The sequence below is a fragment of the Perognathus longimembris genome, chromosome 6, assembly GCF_023159225.1.
Source record: "Perognathus longimembris pacificus isolate PPM17 chromosome 6, ASM2315922v1, whole genome shotgun sequence".
Lineage (NCBI taxonomy): Eukaryota > Metazoa > Chordata > Mammalia > Rodentia > Heteromyidae > Perognathus > Perognathus longimembris.
The window spans coordinates 17,216,142-17,238,601 of record NC_063166.1 but is presented as its reverse complement, the minus strand read 5'-3'; the positions used below and the strand labels follow the sequence as shown (position 1 = coordinate 17,238,601).

The following is a 22,460-nucleotide window of genomic DNA, read 5'->3' as shown; positions in this document are numbered from 1 at the left end:
ACTAGCCACAGTCACTCCATTTCTGCCCACTCCAATGTTTTATTAAAAGATATTTTGAGCCTCCTACTTTAGTCTTGGCAACTTAATATAAAGCAGGAAATGGAAAAAGGTGTAACCCCTGGAGTGATAGTAAAAGCACTTAAAAGCTGGCAAGTTGGTGTAATTCTATTGAGATGTCCTGTGTGAAGTCAACCACAGTCGCTTATGAGCTATTTGACATCCCAAACAAGTGATTACATCTTTGTGCCCAATGCCCTCTACTTTATTTGTTTGTTTGAGCCACAGCATACTTCTGGGCCCAGGGCTATCATGTATAGGAGAGGAGCACTTTACCACTAGGCCATATTCCCAGCCCCATGCCCTCTACTTTAAAATGCAGGAACTCCTTGAATCTTACCTCAGAAGTACGCTGTGAGGTTTGCCTAACACACACACACACACACACACACACACACACACACACACACACACACACACACAGCTGGTTATTAATAAATGACTGGCAAATAATATATTTTTTTGCAAAGTTGAAAGATATGGGAAGAAATGTGTTACTTCTTCAGCCATTCAGCACTAACCACAGGTTGGATGATGCACAACCAGAATGGGGAGGGAAAGCTACTGCACTAAGGCCACTGATTTAAAGGCTAATTTTGGCCTCAGAGATATACCCAGAAACAGTGTTTAACTTGTGTATAGATCATGTGACCTCTTGACTTGACATATTAGATTAACAATCCCACAGCTGGTGGTCAGGTCCTGTGCTGGTTGCTAGAGACAGAAATGTAAACAGGACAGAGAGCCTCTTTGTCCAGGAATAGACAGGCTGGTACAAAGACAGACATGAAACAAATAGTATTACTATCCAGGACAGAATGAGATACACAGACAAATCTACCTTCATATGTCCCTAGTAGAACACTGGTAGACCATCTTGAGGCCCAATAAACCTGTTCAAATGCCACCTGCAACTGCTTTGGGAGTACATTATTTTATTTATTTATTTATTTTTTTATGTGTGATTCATTTGGTTTTTCTGCCATTCTAGATCCCCTTTCTTTTTGTTTTGTTTTGTTTTTTGCCAGTCCTAGGGCTTGAACTCAGGGCCTGAGTACTGTCTGGCTTCTTTTTGCTCAAGGCTAGCACTCTACCACTTGAGCCACAGTGCCACTTCTGGCTTTTTCTGTATATGTGGTGCTGAGGAATCAAACCTAGGGCTTCATGTATACGAGGTGAGCACTTTATCACTAGGCCATATTCCCAGCCCACATTATCTTTTTTAAATGAAGCATAAAAGACTTGATTTTTATCAACTCTCAAGTCATTGTGTACTATAGAAGGCTTCAGATGATGACTATGTTTACAGTCCTATGGTTATATCTAGACAAATAAAAATTTCAAAACTGTGTGTTCTCTCTCTGACCTAGTTCACTTTATCTGAACTGAGCAGCTTCTTTCTCACGTTTTCACGTATATACTTCCCTTTCCCACCCATACTCCCTAGCCTACTTTCTTGCCTGATAAATTCTCTGTCCCTCTCATGGCTCAGTTTTGGGTGTCAAGTCTTTTCTATCTCTTTTTATCTCCACCCAGTGTAGATTAAATGCCTAAGCGTGGTTCCTAGCACCCTATACAGTGAACCACAGTATATATCTTACTATATTATGTCGTTGAATTATTTGATTTTCCTACCAGACTCCTTAGGCTGGAACGCATAACCTATGTAGAATGATTAATATAGTGATGGTTATATATAAGTCCTAAACAAATAGTCACTGAATGAGGGGAAAACCTGCAAACCTTTTTTCCACTTTTACACATACATTGCTTCCATGATTGACAGGTATATGAAGAGACAGGAAGAATCACTGGCTTTGGTGAAAGAGGGTAAGAATTCTCATTTGATAGCTTCAGTGGCCAGTGCCACTTCCTCAATGAGAGAGGACATGTATGTAATCTGTGGAGGAATGCTTGGATAGAAACATCCCTAAAAAGATGTTCCGGGAGCCTGTCAAAATAAAATATTGAGAAGAACCACCAGTAAAGGAACTTTTATTTGTGAATAAAGACTAGGAAATAATTCAGAACACATGCATAGAACAGAGTAGCTTCTGGAATGTCTCAAGAATGAAGGGAAGTTTAAAGTTTATTGTGTCAGAAAGATCTACACAAATTATTGTGAAAGAAATTCCATGGGCATTTGCAATGCTTGAGTAAACTGACAAGCTCTGATTGGCATAGGGAAATTTTTTTTTTTTTTTTATGGTACTGGAGTTTGAACTCAGGGACTCACACTTGCTAGGCAGATATTCTACCAGTGGTGCCATACCTCAACCCTAAAAGTAGTAAACTAAAATTGTAGTTGGAAGATGCACTGATAGTTGCTAAGAAGAAATAAATAATAATCTTAAATGTAGAGTAGGCACTGGGCAGCGGTGGCTCACGACAGTAATGCTAGCTACTTAGGAGGCTGAGATCTGAGGATCATGGTTAGAAGACAGGGCAAAAAAGTCCCTGTGAAAGTCATCTCCAACTGACCACTCAAAAGCTATGGCTCACTGCCCTACTATGTAACTGTACCCTTTTTGCACAACACCTTGTCAAAAAAATGTGTTCAATTAATAAACAAATTAAATTAAAAAAAAAAAGCTATTGCTCAAGTGGTAGAGCACTAGCCATAAGCACGAAGAGGCTCAAGGACAGTGCCCAAACTCTACAATCAACCAAAAAGAAATAAGTAAATAAAATAAATAAAGGAGGTTATTTCACTGTATTGGTTCAGCAGGGCAGTTCTGAAAAATCATTCTTGACCTGAATATTTTCTCCTTATGACCTCTGAACTTGATGTCAATGGGTATGAGAAGAATGCTACTTGTGTGCTCAATTTCTACAGAAATTTCTACAAGCAGTAGGGTAGAGATAAGGCAAGTTTTGTAACAGGATGACACGTGTATCAGTGATCCAGCCTGACTCATCTGAGAGAAGTCTGTACTCTGAGACTGAAAGAAAAGACTTCTAAGCAGAAGAAAGAAACATCTAGTGAAAAAGAGTCTATTTTTCCATTACTGCCTGATGCCCACAAAGAAAAGTGGAGAATTAAAATGTAAAATAGTAGCAGAATGTCTCCATAAAGGTAGAGTGGCTTCCTGCACAACTACACAAAATATTGAGATGCTTTGTTTCCACAAAAAAGACCTGAGATTTTACTTTAACTCATTACAGTCCCCATACAATGAACAGGTTGAAGGCAAAAACCAAGCTAAGGGAAATTTCTGTGCCAGGTGGTGAAGGCTAGATCTTAGGAAGTGAGTAGAAGGTTGGTAACTACTATGGTGAATGCCTATTTTCCTGATCTTGTTTCTTTGTGAAGAAGCGCAGCCAAAAGTAAAACTGACTTCTTGTAGGGAACTTCTCACTTTTTGCCTCTTAAGTTTGGGAGAAGAAAGCTTAGTCCTTTCTAGATCTTCTTCAAGTCTGCCTTTTCTAGTGTGTTATAGGCAATCACAGTCTTGTAACAGGCAATCAGATGGATTGTCCTTGACAGGTTTTATGAAGTCATCGTGACAAATATTGATTTTCACTTGTATTTTTCCTTTCTAAAAACTGAGCACAAATGATATTTAAAAATATTGTTTATTTTTATTATCTTGTACAAATGGGTTTCAATTCAACAGGTCAGTTATGAGTAACATGCATCTTGATCATCAACACCCCTTCCATTATTCTTCCCTCTCCATCTGTCTCAACTGTACCCATCCCCTCAAGTTACCTAGTTCCATTTTCCTATATGTACATTAAGCATTATGACTATACTTGTCTATCATTCTTTTATCCGTCTGTTGGTGCTTCTCACCTTAATCCCCCCTCCCCAACAATATAATCTTTTCAAAGAGTTAATCATGGTTTGTGTTTATATGGTTTTATGTTGATAGAGGGTAGGAATTGTCAGAAAAGCTTGCAGTTTCTTAGCAATAGATCTGTCAATCAATTCCAAAGGCTGCCTTTTCTTTTAAAACAAAAAATGCCTACAGATTGTGAGAGTGCATTTATTTGGGAATTCCTCAGGAAAGAAAACAGAATGACCGCAGGTAATGAGGTTCTTTGTAGTTTAAATTTGCAAATTTTGTTTTCCTTGGTTTCTTTTGGATTTGCAAAGGGAAAAAAATTAACATATAGGACGAAAATTTTATGACATTGGATCCATATAAAATGCTTCGGTGAATCCTCTTCCTTAGGTGTAAATTTACCGTTAAGATTACATGTGAGACGAAGTCATGGAACCACAAAAAGGCCCCGCTGGGATTCGAACCCAGGATCTCCTGTTTACTAGACAGGCGCTTTAACCAGCTAAGCCACGGAGCCAGCACGCTCGCTGCTTTTCAAATCAACACAGAAAAGGAATTTGCTTTGCTTTTGTTGCGGGTTTTTACTGTCTGGTTACTGAAGAGCAGAGCAGAAGTTTCTCTAAACCCTAAGGATGAATCTTAGTCTGGTCCTCCTCCCCAAAGACCTGGGAGACCGCTCCCCAGTGCGGAAGCACTGAGTGCGCTCGGGGTGGGCTAGGAGAAGCGCGCGCTTCAGTCTGAAACCCCGGGTTGCGCAAGAGGACTTTGCAGAGAAACTGGCCGGAAGTGCCTGGTTCTGCAGGTCATTTTTAGGTAGGTAAAGCCTGACCTGGAACTTCCGGGGAGTGGGAAGTGGGAGGTAGGCACGGGTGTGGGTGCGGGCCCACGAGGAGAGGTCGTCACATTGATATGATATGGGTCACAGAATGATTTATATCAGAACGCTCCCAGCACCAAAAACCGGTCCCTGCAATAAGCAAACTGTTCCTTTCATGACTTTTAAATCATACGGGATTTAAATATTCCGATCAAAAATTACATAAATATTCCAATCATTCCTTACCCCAGTTAGGTTTCATCTACCTGGTTTTGTTATGCCAAGTCGCGAGAAGACCACCAAGAAGGCCACCGAGACTCAGACATTCAGAAATGCAAAAGCAAGGCTTTATTCAGGCGACCTGCAACTCGGGCCTCATCCTACCCACCGACACAGCGGAGGTTAGGAGGAAGCCCTGAGCTGCGATTGCACAGGGCTTATAAAGGCAAAAAACCAAAGTTACAGCCATCAGTTGTTCAAGCAAGACAAAAAACAAAGTTACAGTAATCAGGTGTTCAAGCAAGCAAGATTAGGACACGGGTACAAATCTGATTGGCTCAGGGCTCGAGTCACAGGGCTCGAGGCATTCCGGGGGCAGTTAGAGTTAAGCATTCCCAGCGGTTAGAGTTCTCCACCAGCTGGGCCCTAATAAGCTTGTCCTGGGTTTGCTCACAGGGCCTGCTTATCTCAGGTTCACGTGGTAAAGTGGGGTTCGGTGGTAAAGTGGGGCCTGACTTCAAAGTCTGGCTCTTCAGTTTTTGCTTCTAAGATTAAGGTTAATGGAATCCCAGAGTCTTGTCTTAATAATACTTCACAATTGACATGGTTAATTAATTACATTACAACTATAAAGGGACAGTGGGCTTTTTGTCCTGATGCTTGCTCAAAGATCTGATTTGATGTCAAGTTGAGAACATGCACTAGAATTTGTAAATTATCATGGGGGCTTATGGGAATCTTTGTATTTTTTCCCAATGTATTCAGGTCTCTATTAAATTAGTTACTGGGATGTGATTCAAATAAAGGAATTTAATGAAATTGACAGGTCACGAGTTTTTCCCAAGTGAAACTTTCAATTATGATCAACTGTTTTACTTGAGGTCTGTCATATTATTTGCTAGCATTTCCCTAGCCTCAGGTCCTCAGGTCCTCCCACTAGTCCCCTGATCCACCCATACCTAATGAGCCACTCCTACTCACTACCTAACTACTTCCCCTTTACCCCCAGAGAGAGAAGCTGCCACCTGGATAAGGTATAGCCACCACGTAGCTCCCTCTCCCGTGGGAACTATCGTCCCACTAATAAACCTCCTTATGAACCTTCTCCTGTCTGTGGTTATCTCCGCTTGGTCCCCTGGGATGGCCGGGACATATCCCTTCATTATTAATGTATTAGGAGGCAATGTGACATACACAGCATAGTCCCACCTAATATAGCTTTTACGTAAGGGTGGCAGATGTCAAGCAACAGCACTAATATTTGGGTTCAGTTTTTCATTTCACTAGCTGCTGACATGTTGGCATAGAATTTCCAAGAAGTCAAAGGGATTGTAAGAAGATAACGGAATCTTTCACATATATCTGAATATGAATTCTATTTTCTATTCCACTATGACCAGAAAGGACCATGGAAATATTACATTGGCTCTGCCCCACACATCTATCCCAATTTGGAGATCTTTGTGTCTTGTACTACTAATAGTAATGTAAAGAAATGTGGGAGTGGCAAACAGTTTTACACGGGAGCAAAACTTAAAAAACAAAAGCAAGCAAACAAACAAAACAAAACCCAGCACACTGTGAAACAGGAAAGGAATCAATTATTGTCATAGTTTTGTATATCAATGTAGCTAAGCTGTATTACATGATTATTCAATTAAACACTAATCGAGTCAGGAGTGGTAGTGCAGCTGCTCAAGAGATTGACTTTACACAAGTTTCAGACCTGCTAATCCGTAAGCCAATTTCAATTATATATACTCTTGTAGAAAGGGTCACAGACTGGCCACTCATGGCACACACCTGTAATCCTAGCTACTCAGGAGGCTGAGATATGAGGATTGCTCAACCAAGGCAGGAAAATCTGTGAAACTTATACCCAGTTAACCACCAGAAAACTGGAAGTAGAGTGTGAGCCTTGAGCAAAAAAGCTCAATGACTGACAAAAGAAAAAAAAAAAAAGAATTCACAGAATAAGGTAGCATTGATCAAAATTTATTGTACTCATAACCTGACTTAATTAATAACTTAAGAAAAACTTATCTTATTGTGAACATGGTTGCAAAATTTAAGTCAGATTTTGAAATATGCAAAACAAATGGACAAATTAAACACCGAGGACAGCAAGTATGCACAGTGGGTTAAAACCAGTTGAGAGACACAGAATGGGACCTGTGACTTCCAGAGATGCCCTCCTCATCCTGGTATACTATGAGAATTAAAATAGGGCCAGGAGTTACTTCAAGTTTGCTTCATTCCTGAAACTTCAAGCACAAACTCCCTTTTTGGAATAGAAATTCTTTTGTTTTTAATAGGTAGACAGTAATATGCTAAACTAATGGGAGGATACATATCTAACTTGTTCCTGCAATTTTTTTTTTTTCCATTGTGAAGCGGGCATCAAACCACAGTTACACTTCAGCCCTCAGGAGTATCACTACTGGAAATCATAAATATTTTCACATTGATGTATAATTGTTGCCAATTTCTCAAAATGTCAAGTATGCGTCTTTAGAAACATAGACTGAAATATGCACATTTGACGAACATCTTTGTTTGAAAGAATTCGTGTGTGTGTGTGTTTGAGTGAGAGTTGGCCATGCTGTTTTTAAAGCTATCAGACATAGGTCCAGTGATAAGGAAGATCAGTGACCGTTTCTAGCCCAGTCTGGTTTAGTAACTTTTGAGTGTGGGTGGGGAGGGGAGGATTTAACAAACTACAGAGCTACAAGAAAAAAGACAGATCAAACCACCACTCTTTGAGGACTTCCAATTTCTTACACCCCTTTCCTTTTTTTATTGTTTTTTTCCTCCAAGTCTTATCACGGTTGTTTTATTTATTTAGTGTCTTGCCACCCGTCCTGTTGTTTGAGGACAAGAGTAAGGTCTCTTTTCTTTCATCTACCGGGCTTTAAGCAGTAATTTTGGTGGAATGAATGGAAACATAAATGGAGAGGTGATCGTGGAGCAGAGAGCTGATGCGAGTTTCACAGTCGTTTTTGGCAGAAACCAGGCAAGAAATGAGTAAAGGTAGCAAATGCTGCAAACGTAGCTGGGAATCCACACACTTAGGCCTGGTCTACCCGGTAGCTTGAAGTTCCAAAATAGGATAGAGCAGGTGTAGCTTGTTGATCTCTTATAACCTGATATCCGCCAATGAGTCGTCCGCGTCTGGGGCCAGTGGCGCAATGGATAACGCGTCTGACTACGGATCAGAAGATTCCAGGTTCGACTCCTGGCTGGCTCGGTACATGCGCCTCATTTTGCTCTTCGAATTCCTTACCAGTTCAAGAGAGTAAGAAAATTCATACGGGGTCCAAGTTTTAGTCTGAAGTCTCAGAAACATAAGAGCTGTACTTTAAAAATTTTTGTTTATAATTCTTACCAGAACAAGAGCCATTACTTCTTCGGAGAACAAGTTCTCTGTTCCATTATTCGATGAAGAAATGCGCGCTGACTCCAAGTCGCGCCGCTGGTCCATTTTGACTGAATAATAAAGTTGAATCAATCTTGTAAGCAAAGGGAAAACATGAGAATTTGGGCATTCAGAATAAACAAATTATAACAACGGAAAGCCTCTGTTTAGTTGCTTCCCACCGAGCGATTTGTAGAATAAATTATTAACAAGTCGATTTCCGGTCCAAATGCGAGAGGTGCTCAAACTCTTCCCTGGTGGTCTGGTTTCAGAGGCGGTGGGGGGACGCATGCGCACATCACAATAACCAGATTTACTAAGGCAAAGGGCGTCTCTTCTTGCGTGAACTACAAGTTAGAGAAGCACCCTACACAGCGAGTTTCCGTAGTGTAGTGGTTATCACGTTCGCCTCACACGCGAAAGGTCCCCGGTTCGAAACCGGGCGGAAACAGCTGCTGTCCGTTTTCTTTTCCTCACTGGACTTTTAAAAAGCGGTTGAAATAACTCCCCCCCCCCCCCCTCCTGCCCCCTTTCAGCAGCTCGTCGGCCTAGGACTCCTCGGTTCTCAGCTCGAGGCCTCAGTGCTGAGGCGTTGCGTTTCGCGGGGAGAACCGGCTCTGCCCGGCTCGCTCGAGTTGCCCGGCGGGCCGCAGCCCCGGAAGAGCATCCTCGTTTCCCCTCGTCTTCCTGCCGGCCTGGCTGGGCCTCCGTGGCCTTTGCCATCTCCAGGATCCGCGAAGGCACCGTCCGAGCTCGCCGAGCACAAGGCGTGGCTTTAACGATAACCCCGAATCCCCAGTCCCTGGGCGCCCACGAGGCTCAGGTAGGTGCCTCAGGGGCCCCGCGTGCTCTTGGAAAAAAAAAAAAACAAAAACAGAAAAGAAAACCTGGGGGCCCTGGGCCGGGGCCCCGCCCTCCGTGTACCTGCGCCCCCACCCCCCCACCCCCGGCCCCTGACAGCCCTTCCCTCCTTGGCTTCCGCCGTGCAGTATAACCCAGGATCAATCCTGAGCTCCGCGGGTGAGTCTGTGGGTGAGGTCGCGGCCGCAAGGCGAGTGGAATCAACGGATGCATGGGAGTGAGCAGCCTCCGTGGCCATTATAGGGCAGATAAGAGGAAGGGCAGGAAGAAATTGGAAAGGCTTGGGCCCTCAACGCTGTGACCTGGAAGAAGTCGGGGGGGGGGGGGGCCGGGGGGGCAGGATTGGGCTAGCCTGGCCTAGGCCTGTAAACTCCTTTAAGGAAGCTTTAGGAAGCCCAGAGGGGCCAGAGACGGCGGGGGGGGGGGGGCGGGGGGGGTCTAAATCTTACTTCCTTTTGGTCTTGTTTTCCCATCCCCCTCCCCCCCAAAGCAAACAAATACACAGAGACGTGTTGGCAAGTTCCCCAAGTTAAAAATAGAACAAGTGTCGATTTTGTGGCTTAACTTGCAGCTTGAGAAAAGTCACTCAGTGGCAGCATAGGTTTGAGAAGCCTGACATCTAGCTGGCTTCCATCTTCATTGGATCATCAAACACTTTTATGACCAAAATGCGTTGTTATGTTGTCATCTAACTGCCTCAGGTGTAACCTTGGAATTTCCTCCTGAAAGGCTCAGGGTTCTCTCAGGTAATTGATAAGAATGTGTGCCTTTTTTAGGACCACAAATCAAAAAAGGAGGAGAAAATTCTTATCTGATGAATTTTTTAAATTACCATTTTATTTTAAACTGCCATCTTGGATGGGCTTTACCCTACTCTCTTACTCCCTTGTTGACATACCTTTTCTGAAAAACACATATTTGTTATCTTGATGATTTTTTTTAAAGATCATATCTTGGTTAGAAAGACAGTAGCTTTGGGCTTGTATTCCCTAGTAGTTTAATGCATTCTCATCTAAAATCCCTTCTGTGTCATCCAGAAATACAAACAAATTAATGTGGTGGTCTGAAATGTATGTTCCCCAGTCTTTCTCTGATGGCCGTGGACAGGAATACTTTAGCTGGGAAGCTGTGTGCTCCTATCCAGCAATTGCAGGTGGGTGACTGGGAACCTGTGGTTCACTCTTCAGATCAGACTTACTTGTGCAAGGTACTGCAGCAGTCCAATCCTTTCAGCCACCTTGCCCTTCTTCACCATGCTTACCATACCTTCCACATTCCTTCTCAATTCCAAGAGAAGCTTATGAGTGATGTGTTAATGGTTGGAAGAACAAATAAGCCCTGGAGATGTCTGACTTCAAGTGTCACTTTCTCCTGGAGCACACTTATATGATGCACATGGATTTTTTTTTTAAACTTCAATTTCTTTTTGACATGTATTCTCTCCTTCCTAACTTTGGCATTAATTAATGTGTTCCAGGTGTTTCCTCTAATCTCCGAGCATTGTCTCCATGATTAAGAGACAGGCAGGGGAAGGGCAGCTTTTTGATTTAGGAGTAGGATTGAGGAGAGAACCCAACCTAAAACTACCTTCCCCAAACCCAGTTCAGTAACCATCAAAGAGCATAAGGATGCTACTAAAATAAGCCTTGCAGGTGTAAAATAAGCCTTGCTGGAGATAAAATGGGAGTGTGTGTCAGATAAAATGGAATTAATCCACAGACACTTGAGATAGATTTGAGAATACCAGTATGTTCTCAAATCTTCCTGCCTCAACCTGAGAATTGACTTTAAGGGCAAGAAACTTCAAGATGGTGAAGTTATTTTCCAAAAACATGGCAACAACTTTTCAGTTTTTAGGACTAACTAAAAATTTGGTAAAAATCACTCAAGGGGGCTGGGACTATGGCCTAGTGGTAGTGTGCTTGCCTCCCATACATGAAGCCCCTGCACCACATACGTAGAAAAAGCTGGAAGTGCCACTGTGGCTCAAGTGGTGGAGTGCTAGGTTTGAGCAAAAAAGAAGCCAGGGACAGTGCTCAGGCCCTGAGTCCAAGCCCAGGACTGGCAACAAAACAAAACAAACAAACAAAATCACTCAAGGGAAAAATTCTGTTGACAGAGAAAAGTATAAGTGAGAATTTTAAATCATATATCATCACATTCCACAGAGCTAGACATTTGTGAAATTCTCCAATGAACTCATTTTCCTTCTTTTCCTTCCTTTCCTCCCTTCACCCTGTAAATGCTCTACTACCAAGCTACCTACCCCCTACCCAGCTGGTCTGCTAATTTGATAATATGGAATGATATTTCTACTGTCAGTAGCTACAGGGAAGGAGTATATTCTATTTCTTCCTGTGGGTCTATGAATCTATACTTTGCATAATTTTTAGTACTTCTGTTCTTGAGTAAACACATTGAATATACCAGTCAGGTGCGTCTCTACCCTTTTCAAATAAGAAAACTCCAATCCCTGGCTTCATTTTAGCTTTATTGTCTATAGTCTAAACTTGCCATAGTGTTACACTTATAAATGGATCTATATTGTACTTATTCTTCTGCAATTTGCAATACTCAGTATTATGTTTGTATTTATCTGTTTTTGTGTGTAGTTATAATTTATGCTACTGAGTAGTATTCTTTTCTATAAATATTGACAAAATGTATTTACCAATTTCACTGAAGGATAATTGGGTGGTTTCTAGTTTATTTTAATTACAATATTGCTAGTTGGGTGCTTGTAATCTTAGGTAATGAGGGGATTGAGATCTAAAAATCACTGCTAGCAGCCAGCCAGCTGGGGCAGAAAAGTCCATGAGACTCTATCTCCACTTAACCAAGAAAAATCCAGAAGTGGACCATGGTTCAAGTGGTAGAGCACCAGCCTTGAGCTAAAAATCTAAAGGATAGTGCCTCATCCCCAATAATGGCACATGTGTGTGTGCACCACAAACTTACACATATTACAATTATAATACTGCCATAAAGATTTTATAGGGCATCTCTAGGAATGGTTCCAAGAATTCTTTTAGGTAAGCTCCTAGTAATAAAATTGCTTTACATAATTCCACTGTTTTCTAAAGTGAATATACTAATTTGCACACATATTATAGCCCCAGCAGTGTGTATATGTTTTGATTGTCCTGCATCTGATAATCCCTTGATGTTGTCAAAGCAACTCATTTTCACATCTCATGGGTGTGAAATGTATACCCTGTTGCTTCAGTGTCATTTCTCTATTACATGTTTTTGGGTACATATTCACCATTTATGCTTCTAAGAAAGGACTTTTTTTGGGTCATTTTTTCTTTTCTTCTTCTTTTTTTTTTTTTTTTTTAAGGTGTGAGACCAGGACTGGCACTTAGTACCTGACATTTTGGCTCATGGGCTAGTGTTCTACCAACTGAGCCATGCCTCCAACCCCTTGTCACACTTTCTTTAAATTTCTCCAAATTTACATTTTTCTTAGGGATCAGGAAAACATTCTTTATATTGTCTGGATTCTAATCCTCTACCCTTTGTGTTACAAATATCTTTGCCCAACTTTACTTTCTTCCTTTCTTTCTTTTTTTTTTTTTTTTACTGTTTAAGGAATTTTATGAAAGCAAGAATTTTATAATCCAAATTACGTTTCCTTGCACAGTTATCAATTCTGTTACTTAGAACTGACATCCTGAGCTATTCCACAATAAAGAATTACAAAATTAAAGAAAGGAATGCTTTAAATTTTTATACTTTGCTGAAAATTCTTTTTCCCAGGGTCTATAAAACATTAATTTGTTTTTATATTTTACTATTTTTGTAGGATTTTGTTGTTTTTACATCAAGTAATCTAGGACTAGCACTGTTTGCTAGACCTGGCATTTGCTCGGTACATAAGGTTCAAAGTTTCCTTTCCTTTTTTTTAATTTATTTTATATTTTGCAATGTTTTTTCATAATATTTAAGTTTTTCGATGTTTAGATATTTTTCTTCTGTGAAGCACGAGTTTCTTTTCATGGTCCCTGATCAATTTTTTAAACAGTTGGAACACCAGTGGCACTGTTGACTGCTTTCTGGGCAGCCTCTTTAGCTTGGTGGGCTTGTAGTACAGCTACAGCTTCATCAACCTTAGAACGCAGAGACTCTGGAGACTCAAGCAGATGAAGTAATTCTGAATTTACTTTCTTTATACTATCTATATACTCTCTATATCTATCTATCTATCTATCTCTATATCTATCTATCTATCTATCTAACTTTAGTCTACTTTTGTTATTTAACTTTGCTTTTTGTTTGTGTTTTGTTTTTTGGTTGGTTGTAGGGCTTGAACTCAGTGCTTGGGCGCTATCCCTGAGCCTCTTTGTGCTGAAGGCTAGCATTCTACCACTTGAGCCACAGCCAGCGCCACTTCCTGTTTTGGGGGGTTTTTTTTTTGTTGTTGTTGTTGTTTTTGTTTTAGTACTAGGGATCTAACCCAGGAGGCTTATTTATTGGCGGGTACTTTGCCACTGAGCTACATTCCAGTCCTTTTTTTTTTTTTTTATGGTACTGGGGATTGACCTCAGCTTCACACTTGCTACACATGCTTTCTACTGCAGAGCCATGCCTCCAGCCTCTTTTGATTTTTAATGTTAAATTTCCCCATCTTTCCCTGTATGGCTTACATCTTTTATGTCTTGCGCAATAACCCTCTACAGGACCGTGAGAAGAGAAAGCATCCTGTCAATCGGTAAGCCACCTGCTGTCACCATGCCCAAGAGGAAGGTCAAAGGAGATGCCAAAGGTGATAAAGGCAAGGCAAAGGAAGAGCCACAGAGGAGATCCGCAAGGTTGTCTGCTAAGCCTGCCCCTCCCAAACCAGAGCCCAGGCCTAAAAAGGCTCCTGCAAAGAAAGGAGAAAAGCCGCCTAAAGGGAGGAAGGGGAAAGCAGATGCTGGCAAAGATGGGAACATCCCTGGAAAAACCCAAGAGGTGTCCACAGCAGAAGGCTCTGGGGATGCCAAGTGAAGTATCTATTTTTGATAGCTTTCTAATTAGTAACTCTACGATTGAAATACTGTTGTCATTTTTTTAAAATCAAGTTTTCTATAAATGTCAAATTTTGCTTCTTTTTTTTTCCCCTCAAAGTTATGTTATTAGTACACAGAACACTTTGATGTTGTCTTTTGCGGAAAAAGAAAATACCACTAATAAAGTGTGTCTCAGAAGCTGAACTGAAATGAAACTAGGCTTTCCTAACCTGGTCTTTGAAGATTGTCCTTAGTTTCCTGGAAAGAGTCTCTTACCTTCTCTCATTTTAGCAACTGGCAAAGAAGCCTTACAATGTTGGGGACAGAACTTGATCTCTCCCCTTTCATTTCATCAGCATAGGTCCTAACTGCATCGAACCAACAGTCCTGGTGTGGCCTTGTCACCCCCGAAATCAATGGTTAGGAACAACACTCAAGCTTTCTAATACTAACATCAAGCTGGTGTAGCCCCAAAGAGCCAAGATTCTGCCTTTATTTGAATCGTCCTGCTGAGAATCCTGCAGGTTTTGGTTCATTTCTTCCATGCCACAGTTTGTGATAAGCAATTGTGTGTGTCTCATGTGACATGCCCACCCTCTTCAGTAACCTTGCCCTGTTCCAAGCAGCAGCAAAGGACTTTGTGTAGACTTTTACAGTGACATTTTGGGAAATTGGAGCTTCAAAGTTATAAAAAGTTGTCTAAGTTCTACAGGAAGTAACTTTCTGAAAAGTATCTTACAAAGCTAGAAACCAGTTGGATTGTGGGGGGGGGGGGGGACATTATTTCTATACCCGAAGTTGAGAAATATTCTTTATTGCCTTGTGAATGTTTATAGGTTTTCCTTCTTACACATCTTTTTAGTAACCTGAATTGATTCTGTGCAAAGTATGAAGTAAAAATTCAATTTCACAATTTTCCATATGCTACTAACTGAAGTTTGTCTTTCCCCTTATTAATCTAGAATGCTGGTTCTTCTGTAAATCCACTTTCTATGTAATCATGAGTCTGTTGATGGTTCCTATCTAGCTTTGTGGCTAGTTTGTCTAATTGGAATCCTATTACAACTTAAAAAAATCTTAATAAAAACCAAGATGCAGGAAGGAAGGGAGCTGGTGGCTCACGCTTGTAATCCTAATTACTGAGGAGGCTGAGATCTGAGGATGCTGGTTCATAGCCAGTCTGGGTAGGCAAGTCCATGAGATTCTTAGCTCTAGTTAACCCCCAGAAAACACAAATTATAGCCGTGAACAGAAGAGCTCAGGACAGCACCTAGGCCCTGAGTTCAAGCCCCACAACTGACCAAAAAGAAAAAATGTACTGGTTACTTGATTTATGAAGCTGTAATCACTCTGTACATCACCTTTATAATAACAGTGAAACAAGATGCCTGCACATTTTATCACAATGTAATCAGTTTTGCCTTCACTGTCACTACGAAATTTTTCTTCTTCAGGAGTATGTTGATTATTTTATTTATTTGCTCGTCCATGCTATTTATATTAGATTAACAAATTCTAAATTATTACTTATAAATTCTAAATCACATCTAAATCACTTGGAATTTTGATAGATTTGGTGAGCCATGTCATCTTTATAATGTTGAGTCTTCCAATATATGAACATGGTAGAGCTTTCTATTTCAGCCTTTTAAATATCTTAATAAATTTAATAAAATTATATAATCTCCATAAATGCCTTGTGTTAATATTTCCTGGAGGCTTTATACTAGTTTGTGTTATTATATCTGGCATGTAATATGTTTTTTGCTTTTTAGCTAATTGCTGATTGTAGTTTGTGTATCTAGCAACCTTACTAAACTTTTTATATCTGTGTTCTTGTGAGCTTCTATTCACAACCATATATTCTTTGTATATTAGCTTAGTTTCGGTCCTTATACTTTGTATTCCTTTTCCTGCTGCTTAGTATACTCCAGGTGCTAGGGTACAGTATTAAATAAAGCAATGTGTTTTCTTTCTTTCTTTCTTTCTTTCTTTCTTTCTTTCTTTCTTTCTTTCTTTCTTTCTTTCTTCCTTCCTTCCTTCCTTCCTTCCTTCCTTCCTTCCTTCCTTTCTTTGTCTTTCTCTTTTTCTTCTTTCTCTTTTTCTCTCTTCTTTTTCCTCTCTCTCTCTCTCTCTCTCTCTCTTTTCTTTCTTTCCTCTTTTTGCCAGTCCTGGGGCTTGAACTCAGGGCCTGGGCACTGTCCCTAAACTTTTTTGCTCAATGATAGCACTCTACCACTTAAGTGTCCTTTCTTTCTTGAAGCTTATGTTCTAGATAGGAGGAAGGTAGAGAAAATTCACAAATTTATGTGAGGAGGGTCATTTACTAAAGCCAGTGTATATACTAAAACTAGAATTATATATTTCCTTTATAATGAATTTCTAGAACTTCTACATAAACATTCTATATTACCATTGTTTGTCTTTAGCTATCTCTACTCCATTTTATTCAGTAAACAACAAATACATATATTTATATATTATATGTGGATTTTGGTGTTTGAGTAAATTAAGAAACTTCCAAGACAGTATTAGGAAACCATCAAATAGAATGACAGTACTCTACAAAAGTAAACAATAGTAATTTCTAGTTAAAAGGGGGCAGTAATGAAATAGCAGTAGAAACATAGTTATGGAATTTATGATTTTAGTTTATATCCAGGAACACAAATTTTGATTTCTGCACAAGGATGATAATATGTGTGTGTGTGTGTGTGTGTGTGTGTGTGTGTGTGTGTATTTGCCAGTACTGGAACTTGATTTCAGGGCTTGAGTTCTGTCCCTGAGCTGTTTTTGCTCAAGGCTAACAAAGCCACAGGTCTACTTCCAACTTTTTAAGGTTAATTGAAGAGTCTCAGGGACTGTTCCTGCCTGTGCAACTTCAAACCATGACCCTCAGATCTTATATTCTTGAAGGGGAGATAGATGGAAGGAATGACTTACAGTGTTCTATTGCACAGACAACAGGTTGATTACTAGTAATTCAATATTTCAAAATAATAGGATTTTAAATGTTCCTAACAAAAAAGTGACAAATGTTGGAAGTGATAACAATTCCAATTACCTCATCTAATCATAACACATTGATGTACATTCTTTGAAATGTCACACACAAATATGTACGATTATGTGTCAATTAAGAATAAAAATATACTTACAGAGGAAATATTCCTGAAGTGAGGAAGATTAAATTAGGAACATAAATCTCCCTTCAAACCTCTTTGGTCACCTTATAGCTTTGACTCTCAGTAGTCCTATCTGAAAACTCATAATTTCACATCCTGGCTTATAATCACCAGGTACCTGCTATCAGTCAGCCGGAAGAGATCTAGAGTTTTTAATAATTAAATTTAAAAATGAATTAAAACAAATTAGTGACCCATGGATCTCAGGCACTGCCCCTGGAGGAGTTAAAGAGGGAAGGAAACATCTTTCTGTATCTACCTTTGTCCCACTACATCTTTTTTCTCCTTAACTTTGGTTACAATGATGCTGGTAAAATCCTGTCATTCCTGTCTCAAAATGCTCCAACTGGTCACCTTAGCTCATAAAAATGACCTATAGGCTCCTTTGTTGAGTTGCCCCAGGGCACAGCTGGAAAAACAAGCAGTCACCCTCAGGCTGGATGCTTTCTCCCCGCCTCCTCTAGGATCTAGGCCTCTTGATGACACCTCTGATGGCATCCTGGTTCCGTAGGGGAGGCTAGGACCCTGACTCTTCTCAAGGTATTATTGCTTCTCAGCCCCATCAGACACACAAATTAGGTTTCTTTTCCTCGGAACTCCAAGCACTGCTTAGTGGAGTTAGGGCAGAAGGCTCAGTAGTGGGTAGAGTGGGTTTGAGGTGGGAGTTATGGTGAGGGAGGTCTACTAGGTAATGAATATTTGACGGGCATCTTCAGTTTCAAAGTTCCAGGTAACCCATCAGGACAATGCTCGAGTCCCTTTCAAAATCGCATTTTAAAAAATACTAGGAATTATAAAGAAGACAATTAAAGTTGAAAAAAGTTATCAAACAAGGTAATTACATAGTAATATCTGTATTTCATTAATATATTCATAGCAAACATCAAGACTTGTAGAATAAAAGGTGGTTCTTGGTAACTAAGATGTAGATACTTCTCTTTGGACTGTGGTTGGTGTCTTATAAATGAAGGAAATATTAAATTTCATTGCAGGATAAAGATGCGATAATTCCCCCCATCCACCTTCACTAGTCCCCAAGTTAAGAAACACCACAAAAGTGCTCAATAATAAGACATAAAACTAAAATACAACACTCACAGAGAATTATGCCTCAACAGTAAATTCTGGTCTGTAGTTTTTAGGTTTTGGAAGATATCTACGGTAATGGAGATAAATAGCTTGGAGAAAGGCTTAGAGACAGGGCAGAGGCTTAGAGATGAAGAGAATAGTGAGAAGTGGAAACTACTTGTCCAATCTGTTGTCACTTAATGGCTGTCTAGTATATAAATTGTTTGCCTGTAAGAACTGGATAAGATAAACACTAGATATATGCAGATGGTCTAACACACACACACACACACACACACACACACACAAATACAATATGTAGGATTCTGTCTAGTCAAGACATAACAAGGCACAATTCTTAAGTTTCATATACAGTGTGTAACGTATTACACATGTACACACACACACACACACACACACACACACACACACCCACACACCATAATACATTTGGCCCAAACAAAATATTTTCAAAAGTTGATCTGATGCTAGGGTTTGTGGGAACAATTCAAACACATTTTGGACCTCAATGTAAAATGAAAAAAACAGAAAAAGTTGTTCAGTTTAGTAGGTGCTTGGTTTCAGCTGCTTTTGAAGAAAAGGAAAATGAATTCTTGAGTCTCACTCTTCTTTTATGTCTGGCCAGGTTTTCAGGTAGTTCTCTCCCTAATATAGTAAATTTTTGATGAATACCCAATGACTAGACAAGTCTCACTATATTAGGATTTATTGTACAACTAAAGGAAATTTTAACTTCAAAGCTCGCATATATAAATTTCAGAGGAGGAAGAGGTGGAGAAGAAGTGGGGGGAAGCGGGGAAACAGTGGCGAAGAAGTGTGGAGATCAGTAAAGGTCCGAAAAGAAGCGTTGGGGATGTAGCTCAGTGGTAGAGCGCATGCTTCGCATGTATGAGGCCCCGGGTTCGATCCCCGGCATCTCCAAAGGGAGTTTTTTCTTGCCACTAAAGAATTAAAAAATCTATATTCTTCACTTCATTTTTTTCCCATGGTTCTCATTTTCAGCCATCGTGTACAGAACAACGTAAGTACTAAGGGAAATAAAATTGCTTTTGAGGTATTTTAAGACATTTTATGTGAAACTAAAGGATTTCGGAACTTAGAAAACCACATCTAGCGCAGAGGTGACAAAAGTGGAGCAGTCTGGAAAATTGACCCGAGCCCATGGATGAGTGAACCTTTGTGGAGTCAGGTTGGAAATAACCTTGGCTTGAAGAATATATGTGGGGAAATAGTTTAGTTTCTTACGTCGAAAAAAAATGGGACTGATGTTGGGAAAAGAATGAAATGCAGCTTGTTACAGGTAAATACAATGAATCGCATTTTGCCATCCATAATCATTTACTAAAATGTGTAGAACTAGTAGTAACAATTTTGAAGCCCAGTCCCCTGTCCTGGCCGGTTAGCTCAGTTGGTTAGAGCGTGGTGCTAATAACGCCAAGGTCGCGGGTTCGATCCCCGTACCCGTACGGGCCAAATGCCGCTTGGTAACAAATTTTTACAAAGAAAAAAATAAGCATACACAACCCGCCCTGGGGACTTTTAGGGATCCACTTTCTGCTGCAAGTGCTGGATAGTCTCACTCTAGAGCAACAGAAACCAAGTATAACACCGCCGGGTTAGATTTAAATGATTTTGAAGAGTAAAAGGGTGTCATCAATCTGTTTAGTAGTCAAACACTGCCCTCTACTCTTGAAAACCTACAGCAAGTACGAAGGGTGAGTTTGTGTGAGAAGGCTCTGCCTATTATCCTCCGGTTTCGCAGTGAAAGATTCTCGCATCTCAAAGCACGGATCCCATAGAGAAAAAAAAATTAATTAAAAATATGTATATCTTCTAGCTTCTCAGGAGAGAAAGAACCCGGGCCTTTACAGAATGGACTTAAGCCTCCGTCAAACACGTGTTGGTTTTGTTGAGTCGCCTCAGTGCAACCTGTATTTTGCATTCGAATCCAATTTCAGCATCGCAGATCCTCTTTAAGCAATTCTGGTTTATTCCCTGTCCAGCGATCCCTCACTATGAACTCACTCTCATCGCCATGTATTCTGTTGAATTTTCACGTTTTGCTGTTTTCCACGAAATCTGCCCACGAGGCCCGCGTGGGTTTTAGCAAAGCGCAAGAGGGGCCTCCTACTCGCCTCAGGCTCACGCTCGTGGGTGAGTGACGCAGCCGGTCACAAACCGACACTCCAGTGACTTAGACTCAGTAGATTTTAGAAAGAACCCAGGTTTCCTTATTATTATTATTTTTTAAAATAAATGCCAGGGTTGTCTCTTTTATAAGAATAGGTGAAGCATCCTTTGTAAAGTGAGTATATAGTCCTTAAATGATATTGAAGTATTATCCAGGAAAATCCTAAGGATTATGTTCTTAGTTTTTCGAAAGGGAATATAATTATAACTATATTCAGATATACAAAGTATAGAAGTGTGATTACATATGTAAAAGCTTTAAGAAAGCTTTTCTTCCGGGTGGCTCGTTGGTCTAGGGGTATGATTCTCGCTTAGGGTGCGAGAGGTCCCGGGTTCAAATCCCGGACGAGCCCAGTTTTTAATCCCTTCTCTCAGCTTTCCAACGCCAAATTACAGCAACAGTATCTGCCCATTATACTAACAAATAGCATACGTTTAGGAATTTAACATACTATTTCGCTCAGAACTTTGGTTCCCCCCCTCTTTTTTCTTCTTGAAATTTCTTCTAGGTAAAAGGCAAGTATTTTCGGTTTTTAAATCACAGCTTATCTTGGGAAAGTTCTGGCTTTACCTGCATCGTCATCTTTTCGGCGAGATTTATCCTTCATAATTACCTGAACAATTTTCTCAACGGAAAAGGTTCGTTCATTTCTTGCCAGAGCCCTACATGATAACCTATATCAGATAGCACTTGTCCATGCGAGTGTTTGACGAGCCTGGTTTTTCTAAGTGGCCCATCCGCCGGGGATCATTGCGATTAAACTCCGTTAAAGAGCAGTCTGCAGAAGGGAAATTGTTTCCGTGGACCAGCATGGTATTCCCAAGACTTCATCAAACAATGAATGGATTTTAAAAGTTCTTAATTGCCTACGGTTCTGGAAGCTTGCAGAAGCGGAAATGGGCGCACTTTTTGGCAAGGGTAAAGCTAAAAAAGCAAGCGCCCAACGTGGGGCTCGAACCCACGACCCTGAGATTAAGAGTCTCATGCTCTACCGACTGAGCTAGCCGGGCACTGGTAGCTGGTTTTTGTTCCTAATATATTAGGAGACTACGTAATTTTTGTCATTAGCATGACATGCTAATTTCATAGGTTTTTTAATAGATGAAATGAAATTTAAACAATAAACATATCACATGTAGTCCACCTTTCTTGATTTACATTTTCCTTTATCGCCAATTTGAATAGACAGGATTTAAGATAGGCTTCTGAGTGTCACTAAAGTGTTTCCAACAATGCTATTTCCAGAGCCAAGCTGGTTTGGAGAAAAGTCCCTGGGAGCCGCTTCATCAAATCTAGAAGAATTTCCTGGCCCTTTATTTGATCTCCTGGGGCTTTGTGCACCTGTCCTATACCACTTGTCAACTTTTGCCCCCTTCCTGCCTTTTATGTTTAGAACATAGCTTAAGGGGACAATAATACAAACAAGTTAAGAGTTCCTTGTGACAATAGAGGACTACTCACGTTAATATATCATTTACTTCATCGTGTGTGTTATACCCAGCTTAAAAACAATTCCTGCAGATAAAAACAAAAACGATTGCAGGTTTACCTATTAGATAAATGGCACTTATCTTTTAGCATAGGTAATTAGATGTCTTAAACTAGATGGACACTGTAGTATTTGAAGGTATTGCGGGTAAATACACACTAAGATTCATGAGTGAATATGAAAATGAACTTAACCACAGAAGTAACTTTCCTGGAGTTCACTGACACTTGCTTTCCAAGACTCCTTTAAAGAAGCCATGGTGTCTTTTGACATTTTGTCAGTCGAACACACTTTTATTAAGTATCTTCTCTGTACTGGATATTGTAAATGAAAATATAACATCCCCTGACTTCAAGAT

General features: G+C 40.2%; 1 protein-coding gene and 7 non-coding genes across 11 annotated transcripts; 6 read left to right on the top strand and 2 right to left on the bottom strand.

Moving 5' to 3' along the window:
- Positions 1-4,288: 4,288 nt before the first annotated feature.
- Positions 4,289-4,362, bottom strand: Trnat-agu. The gene has a single exon. It is a non-coding gene; the product is annotated as a tRNA-Thr (tRNA).
- Positions 4,363-8,055: 3,693 nt separating this feature from the next.
- Trnar-acg lies at positions 8,056-8,128 on the top strand. The gene has a single exon. It is a non-coding gene; the product is annotated as a tRNA-Arg (tRNA).
- Positions 8,129-8,674: 546 nt separating this feature from the next.
- Positions 8,675-8,747, top strand: Trnav-cac. The gene has a single exon. It is a non-coding gene; the product is annotated as a tRNA-Val (tRNA).
- An 88-nt stretch (positions 8,748-8,835) lies between these two features.
- LOC125352928 (high mobility group nucleosome-binding domain-containing protein 4-like) lies at positions 8,836-15,253 on the top strand. 4 transcript variants are annotated; one of them, XM_048348323.1, is made up of 3 exons: positions 8,836-9,119; positions 10,241-10,310; positions 13,837-15,253. In XM_048348323.1, the coding sequence occupies exon 3, from the start codon at positions 13,889-13,891 to the stop codon at positions 14,144-14,146; it is 258 nt and encodes an 85-aa protein (XP_048204280.1). In that variant the 5' UTR covers positions 8,836-9,119; positions 10,241-10,310; positions 13,837-13,888; the 3' UTR covers positions 14,147-15,253. The 4 variants fall into 4 exon arrangements, with proteins under 4 accessions (XP_048204280.1, XP_048204281.1, XP_048204279.1 ...); XM_048348324.1 differs by having other exon boundaries at positions 10,195-10,310; XM_048348322.1 differs by lacking the exon at positions 10,241-10,310.
- A 4,018-nt stretch (positions 15,254-19,271) lies between these two features.
- Trnaa-cgc lies at positions 19,272-19,343 on the top strand. The gene has a single exon. It is a non-coding gene; the product is annotated as a tRNA-Ala (tRNA).
- Positions 19,344-19,815: 472 nt separating this feature from the next.
- On the top strand, positions 19,816-19,895 carry Trnai-aau. The gene has a single exon. It is a non-coding gene; the product is annotated as a tRNA-Ile (tRNA).
- A 998-nt stretch (positions 19,896-20,893) lies between these two features.
- Trnap-agg lies at positions 20,894-20,965 on the top strand. The gene has a single exon. It is a non-coding gene; the product is annotated as a tRNA-Pro (tRNA).
- Positions 20,966-21,550: 585 nt separating this feature from the next.
- Trnak-cuu lies at positions 21,551-21,623 on the bottom strand. Its single transcript has one exon. It is a non-coding gene; the product is annotated as a tRNA-Lys (tRNA).
- Positions 21,624-22,460: the final 837 nt, after the last annotated feature.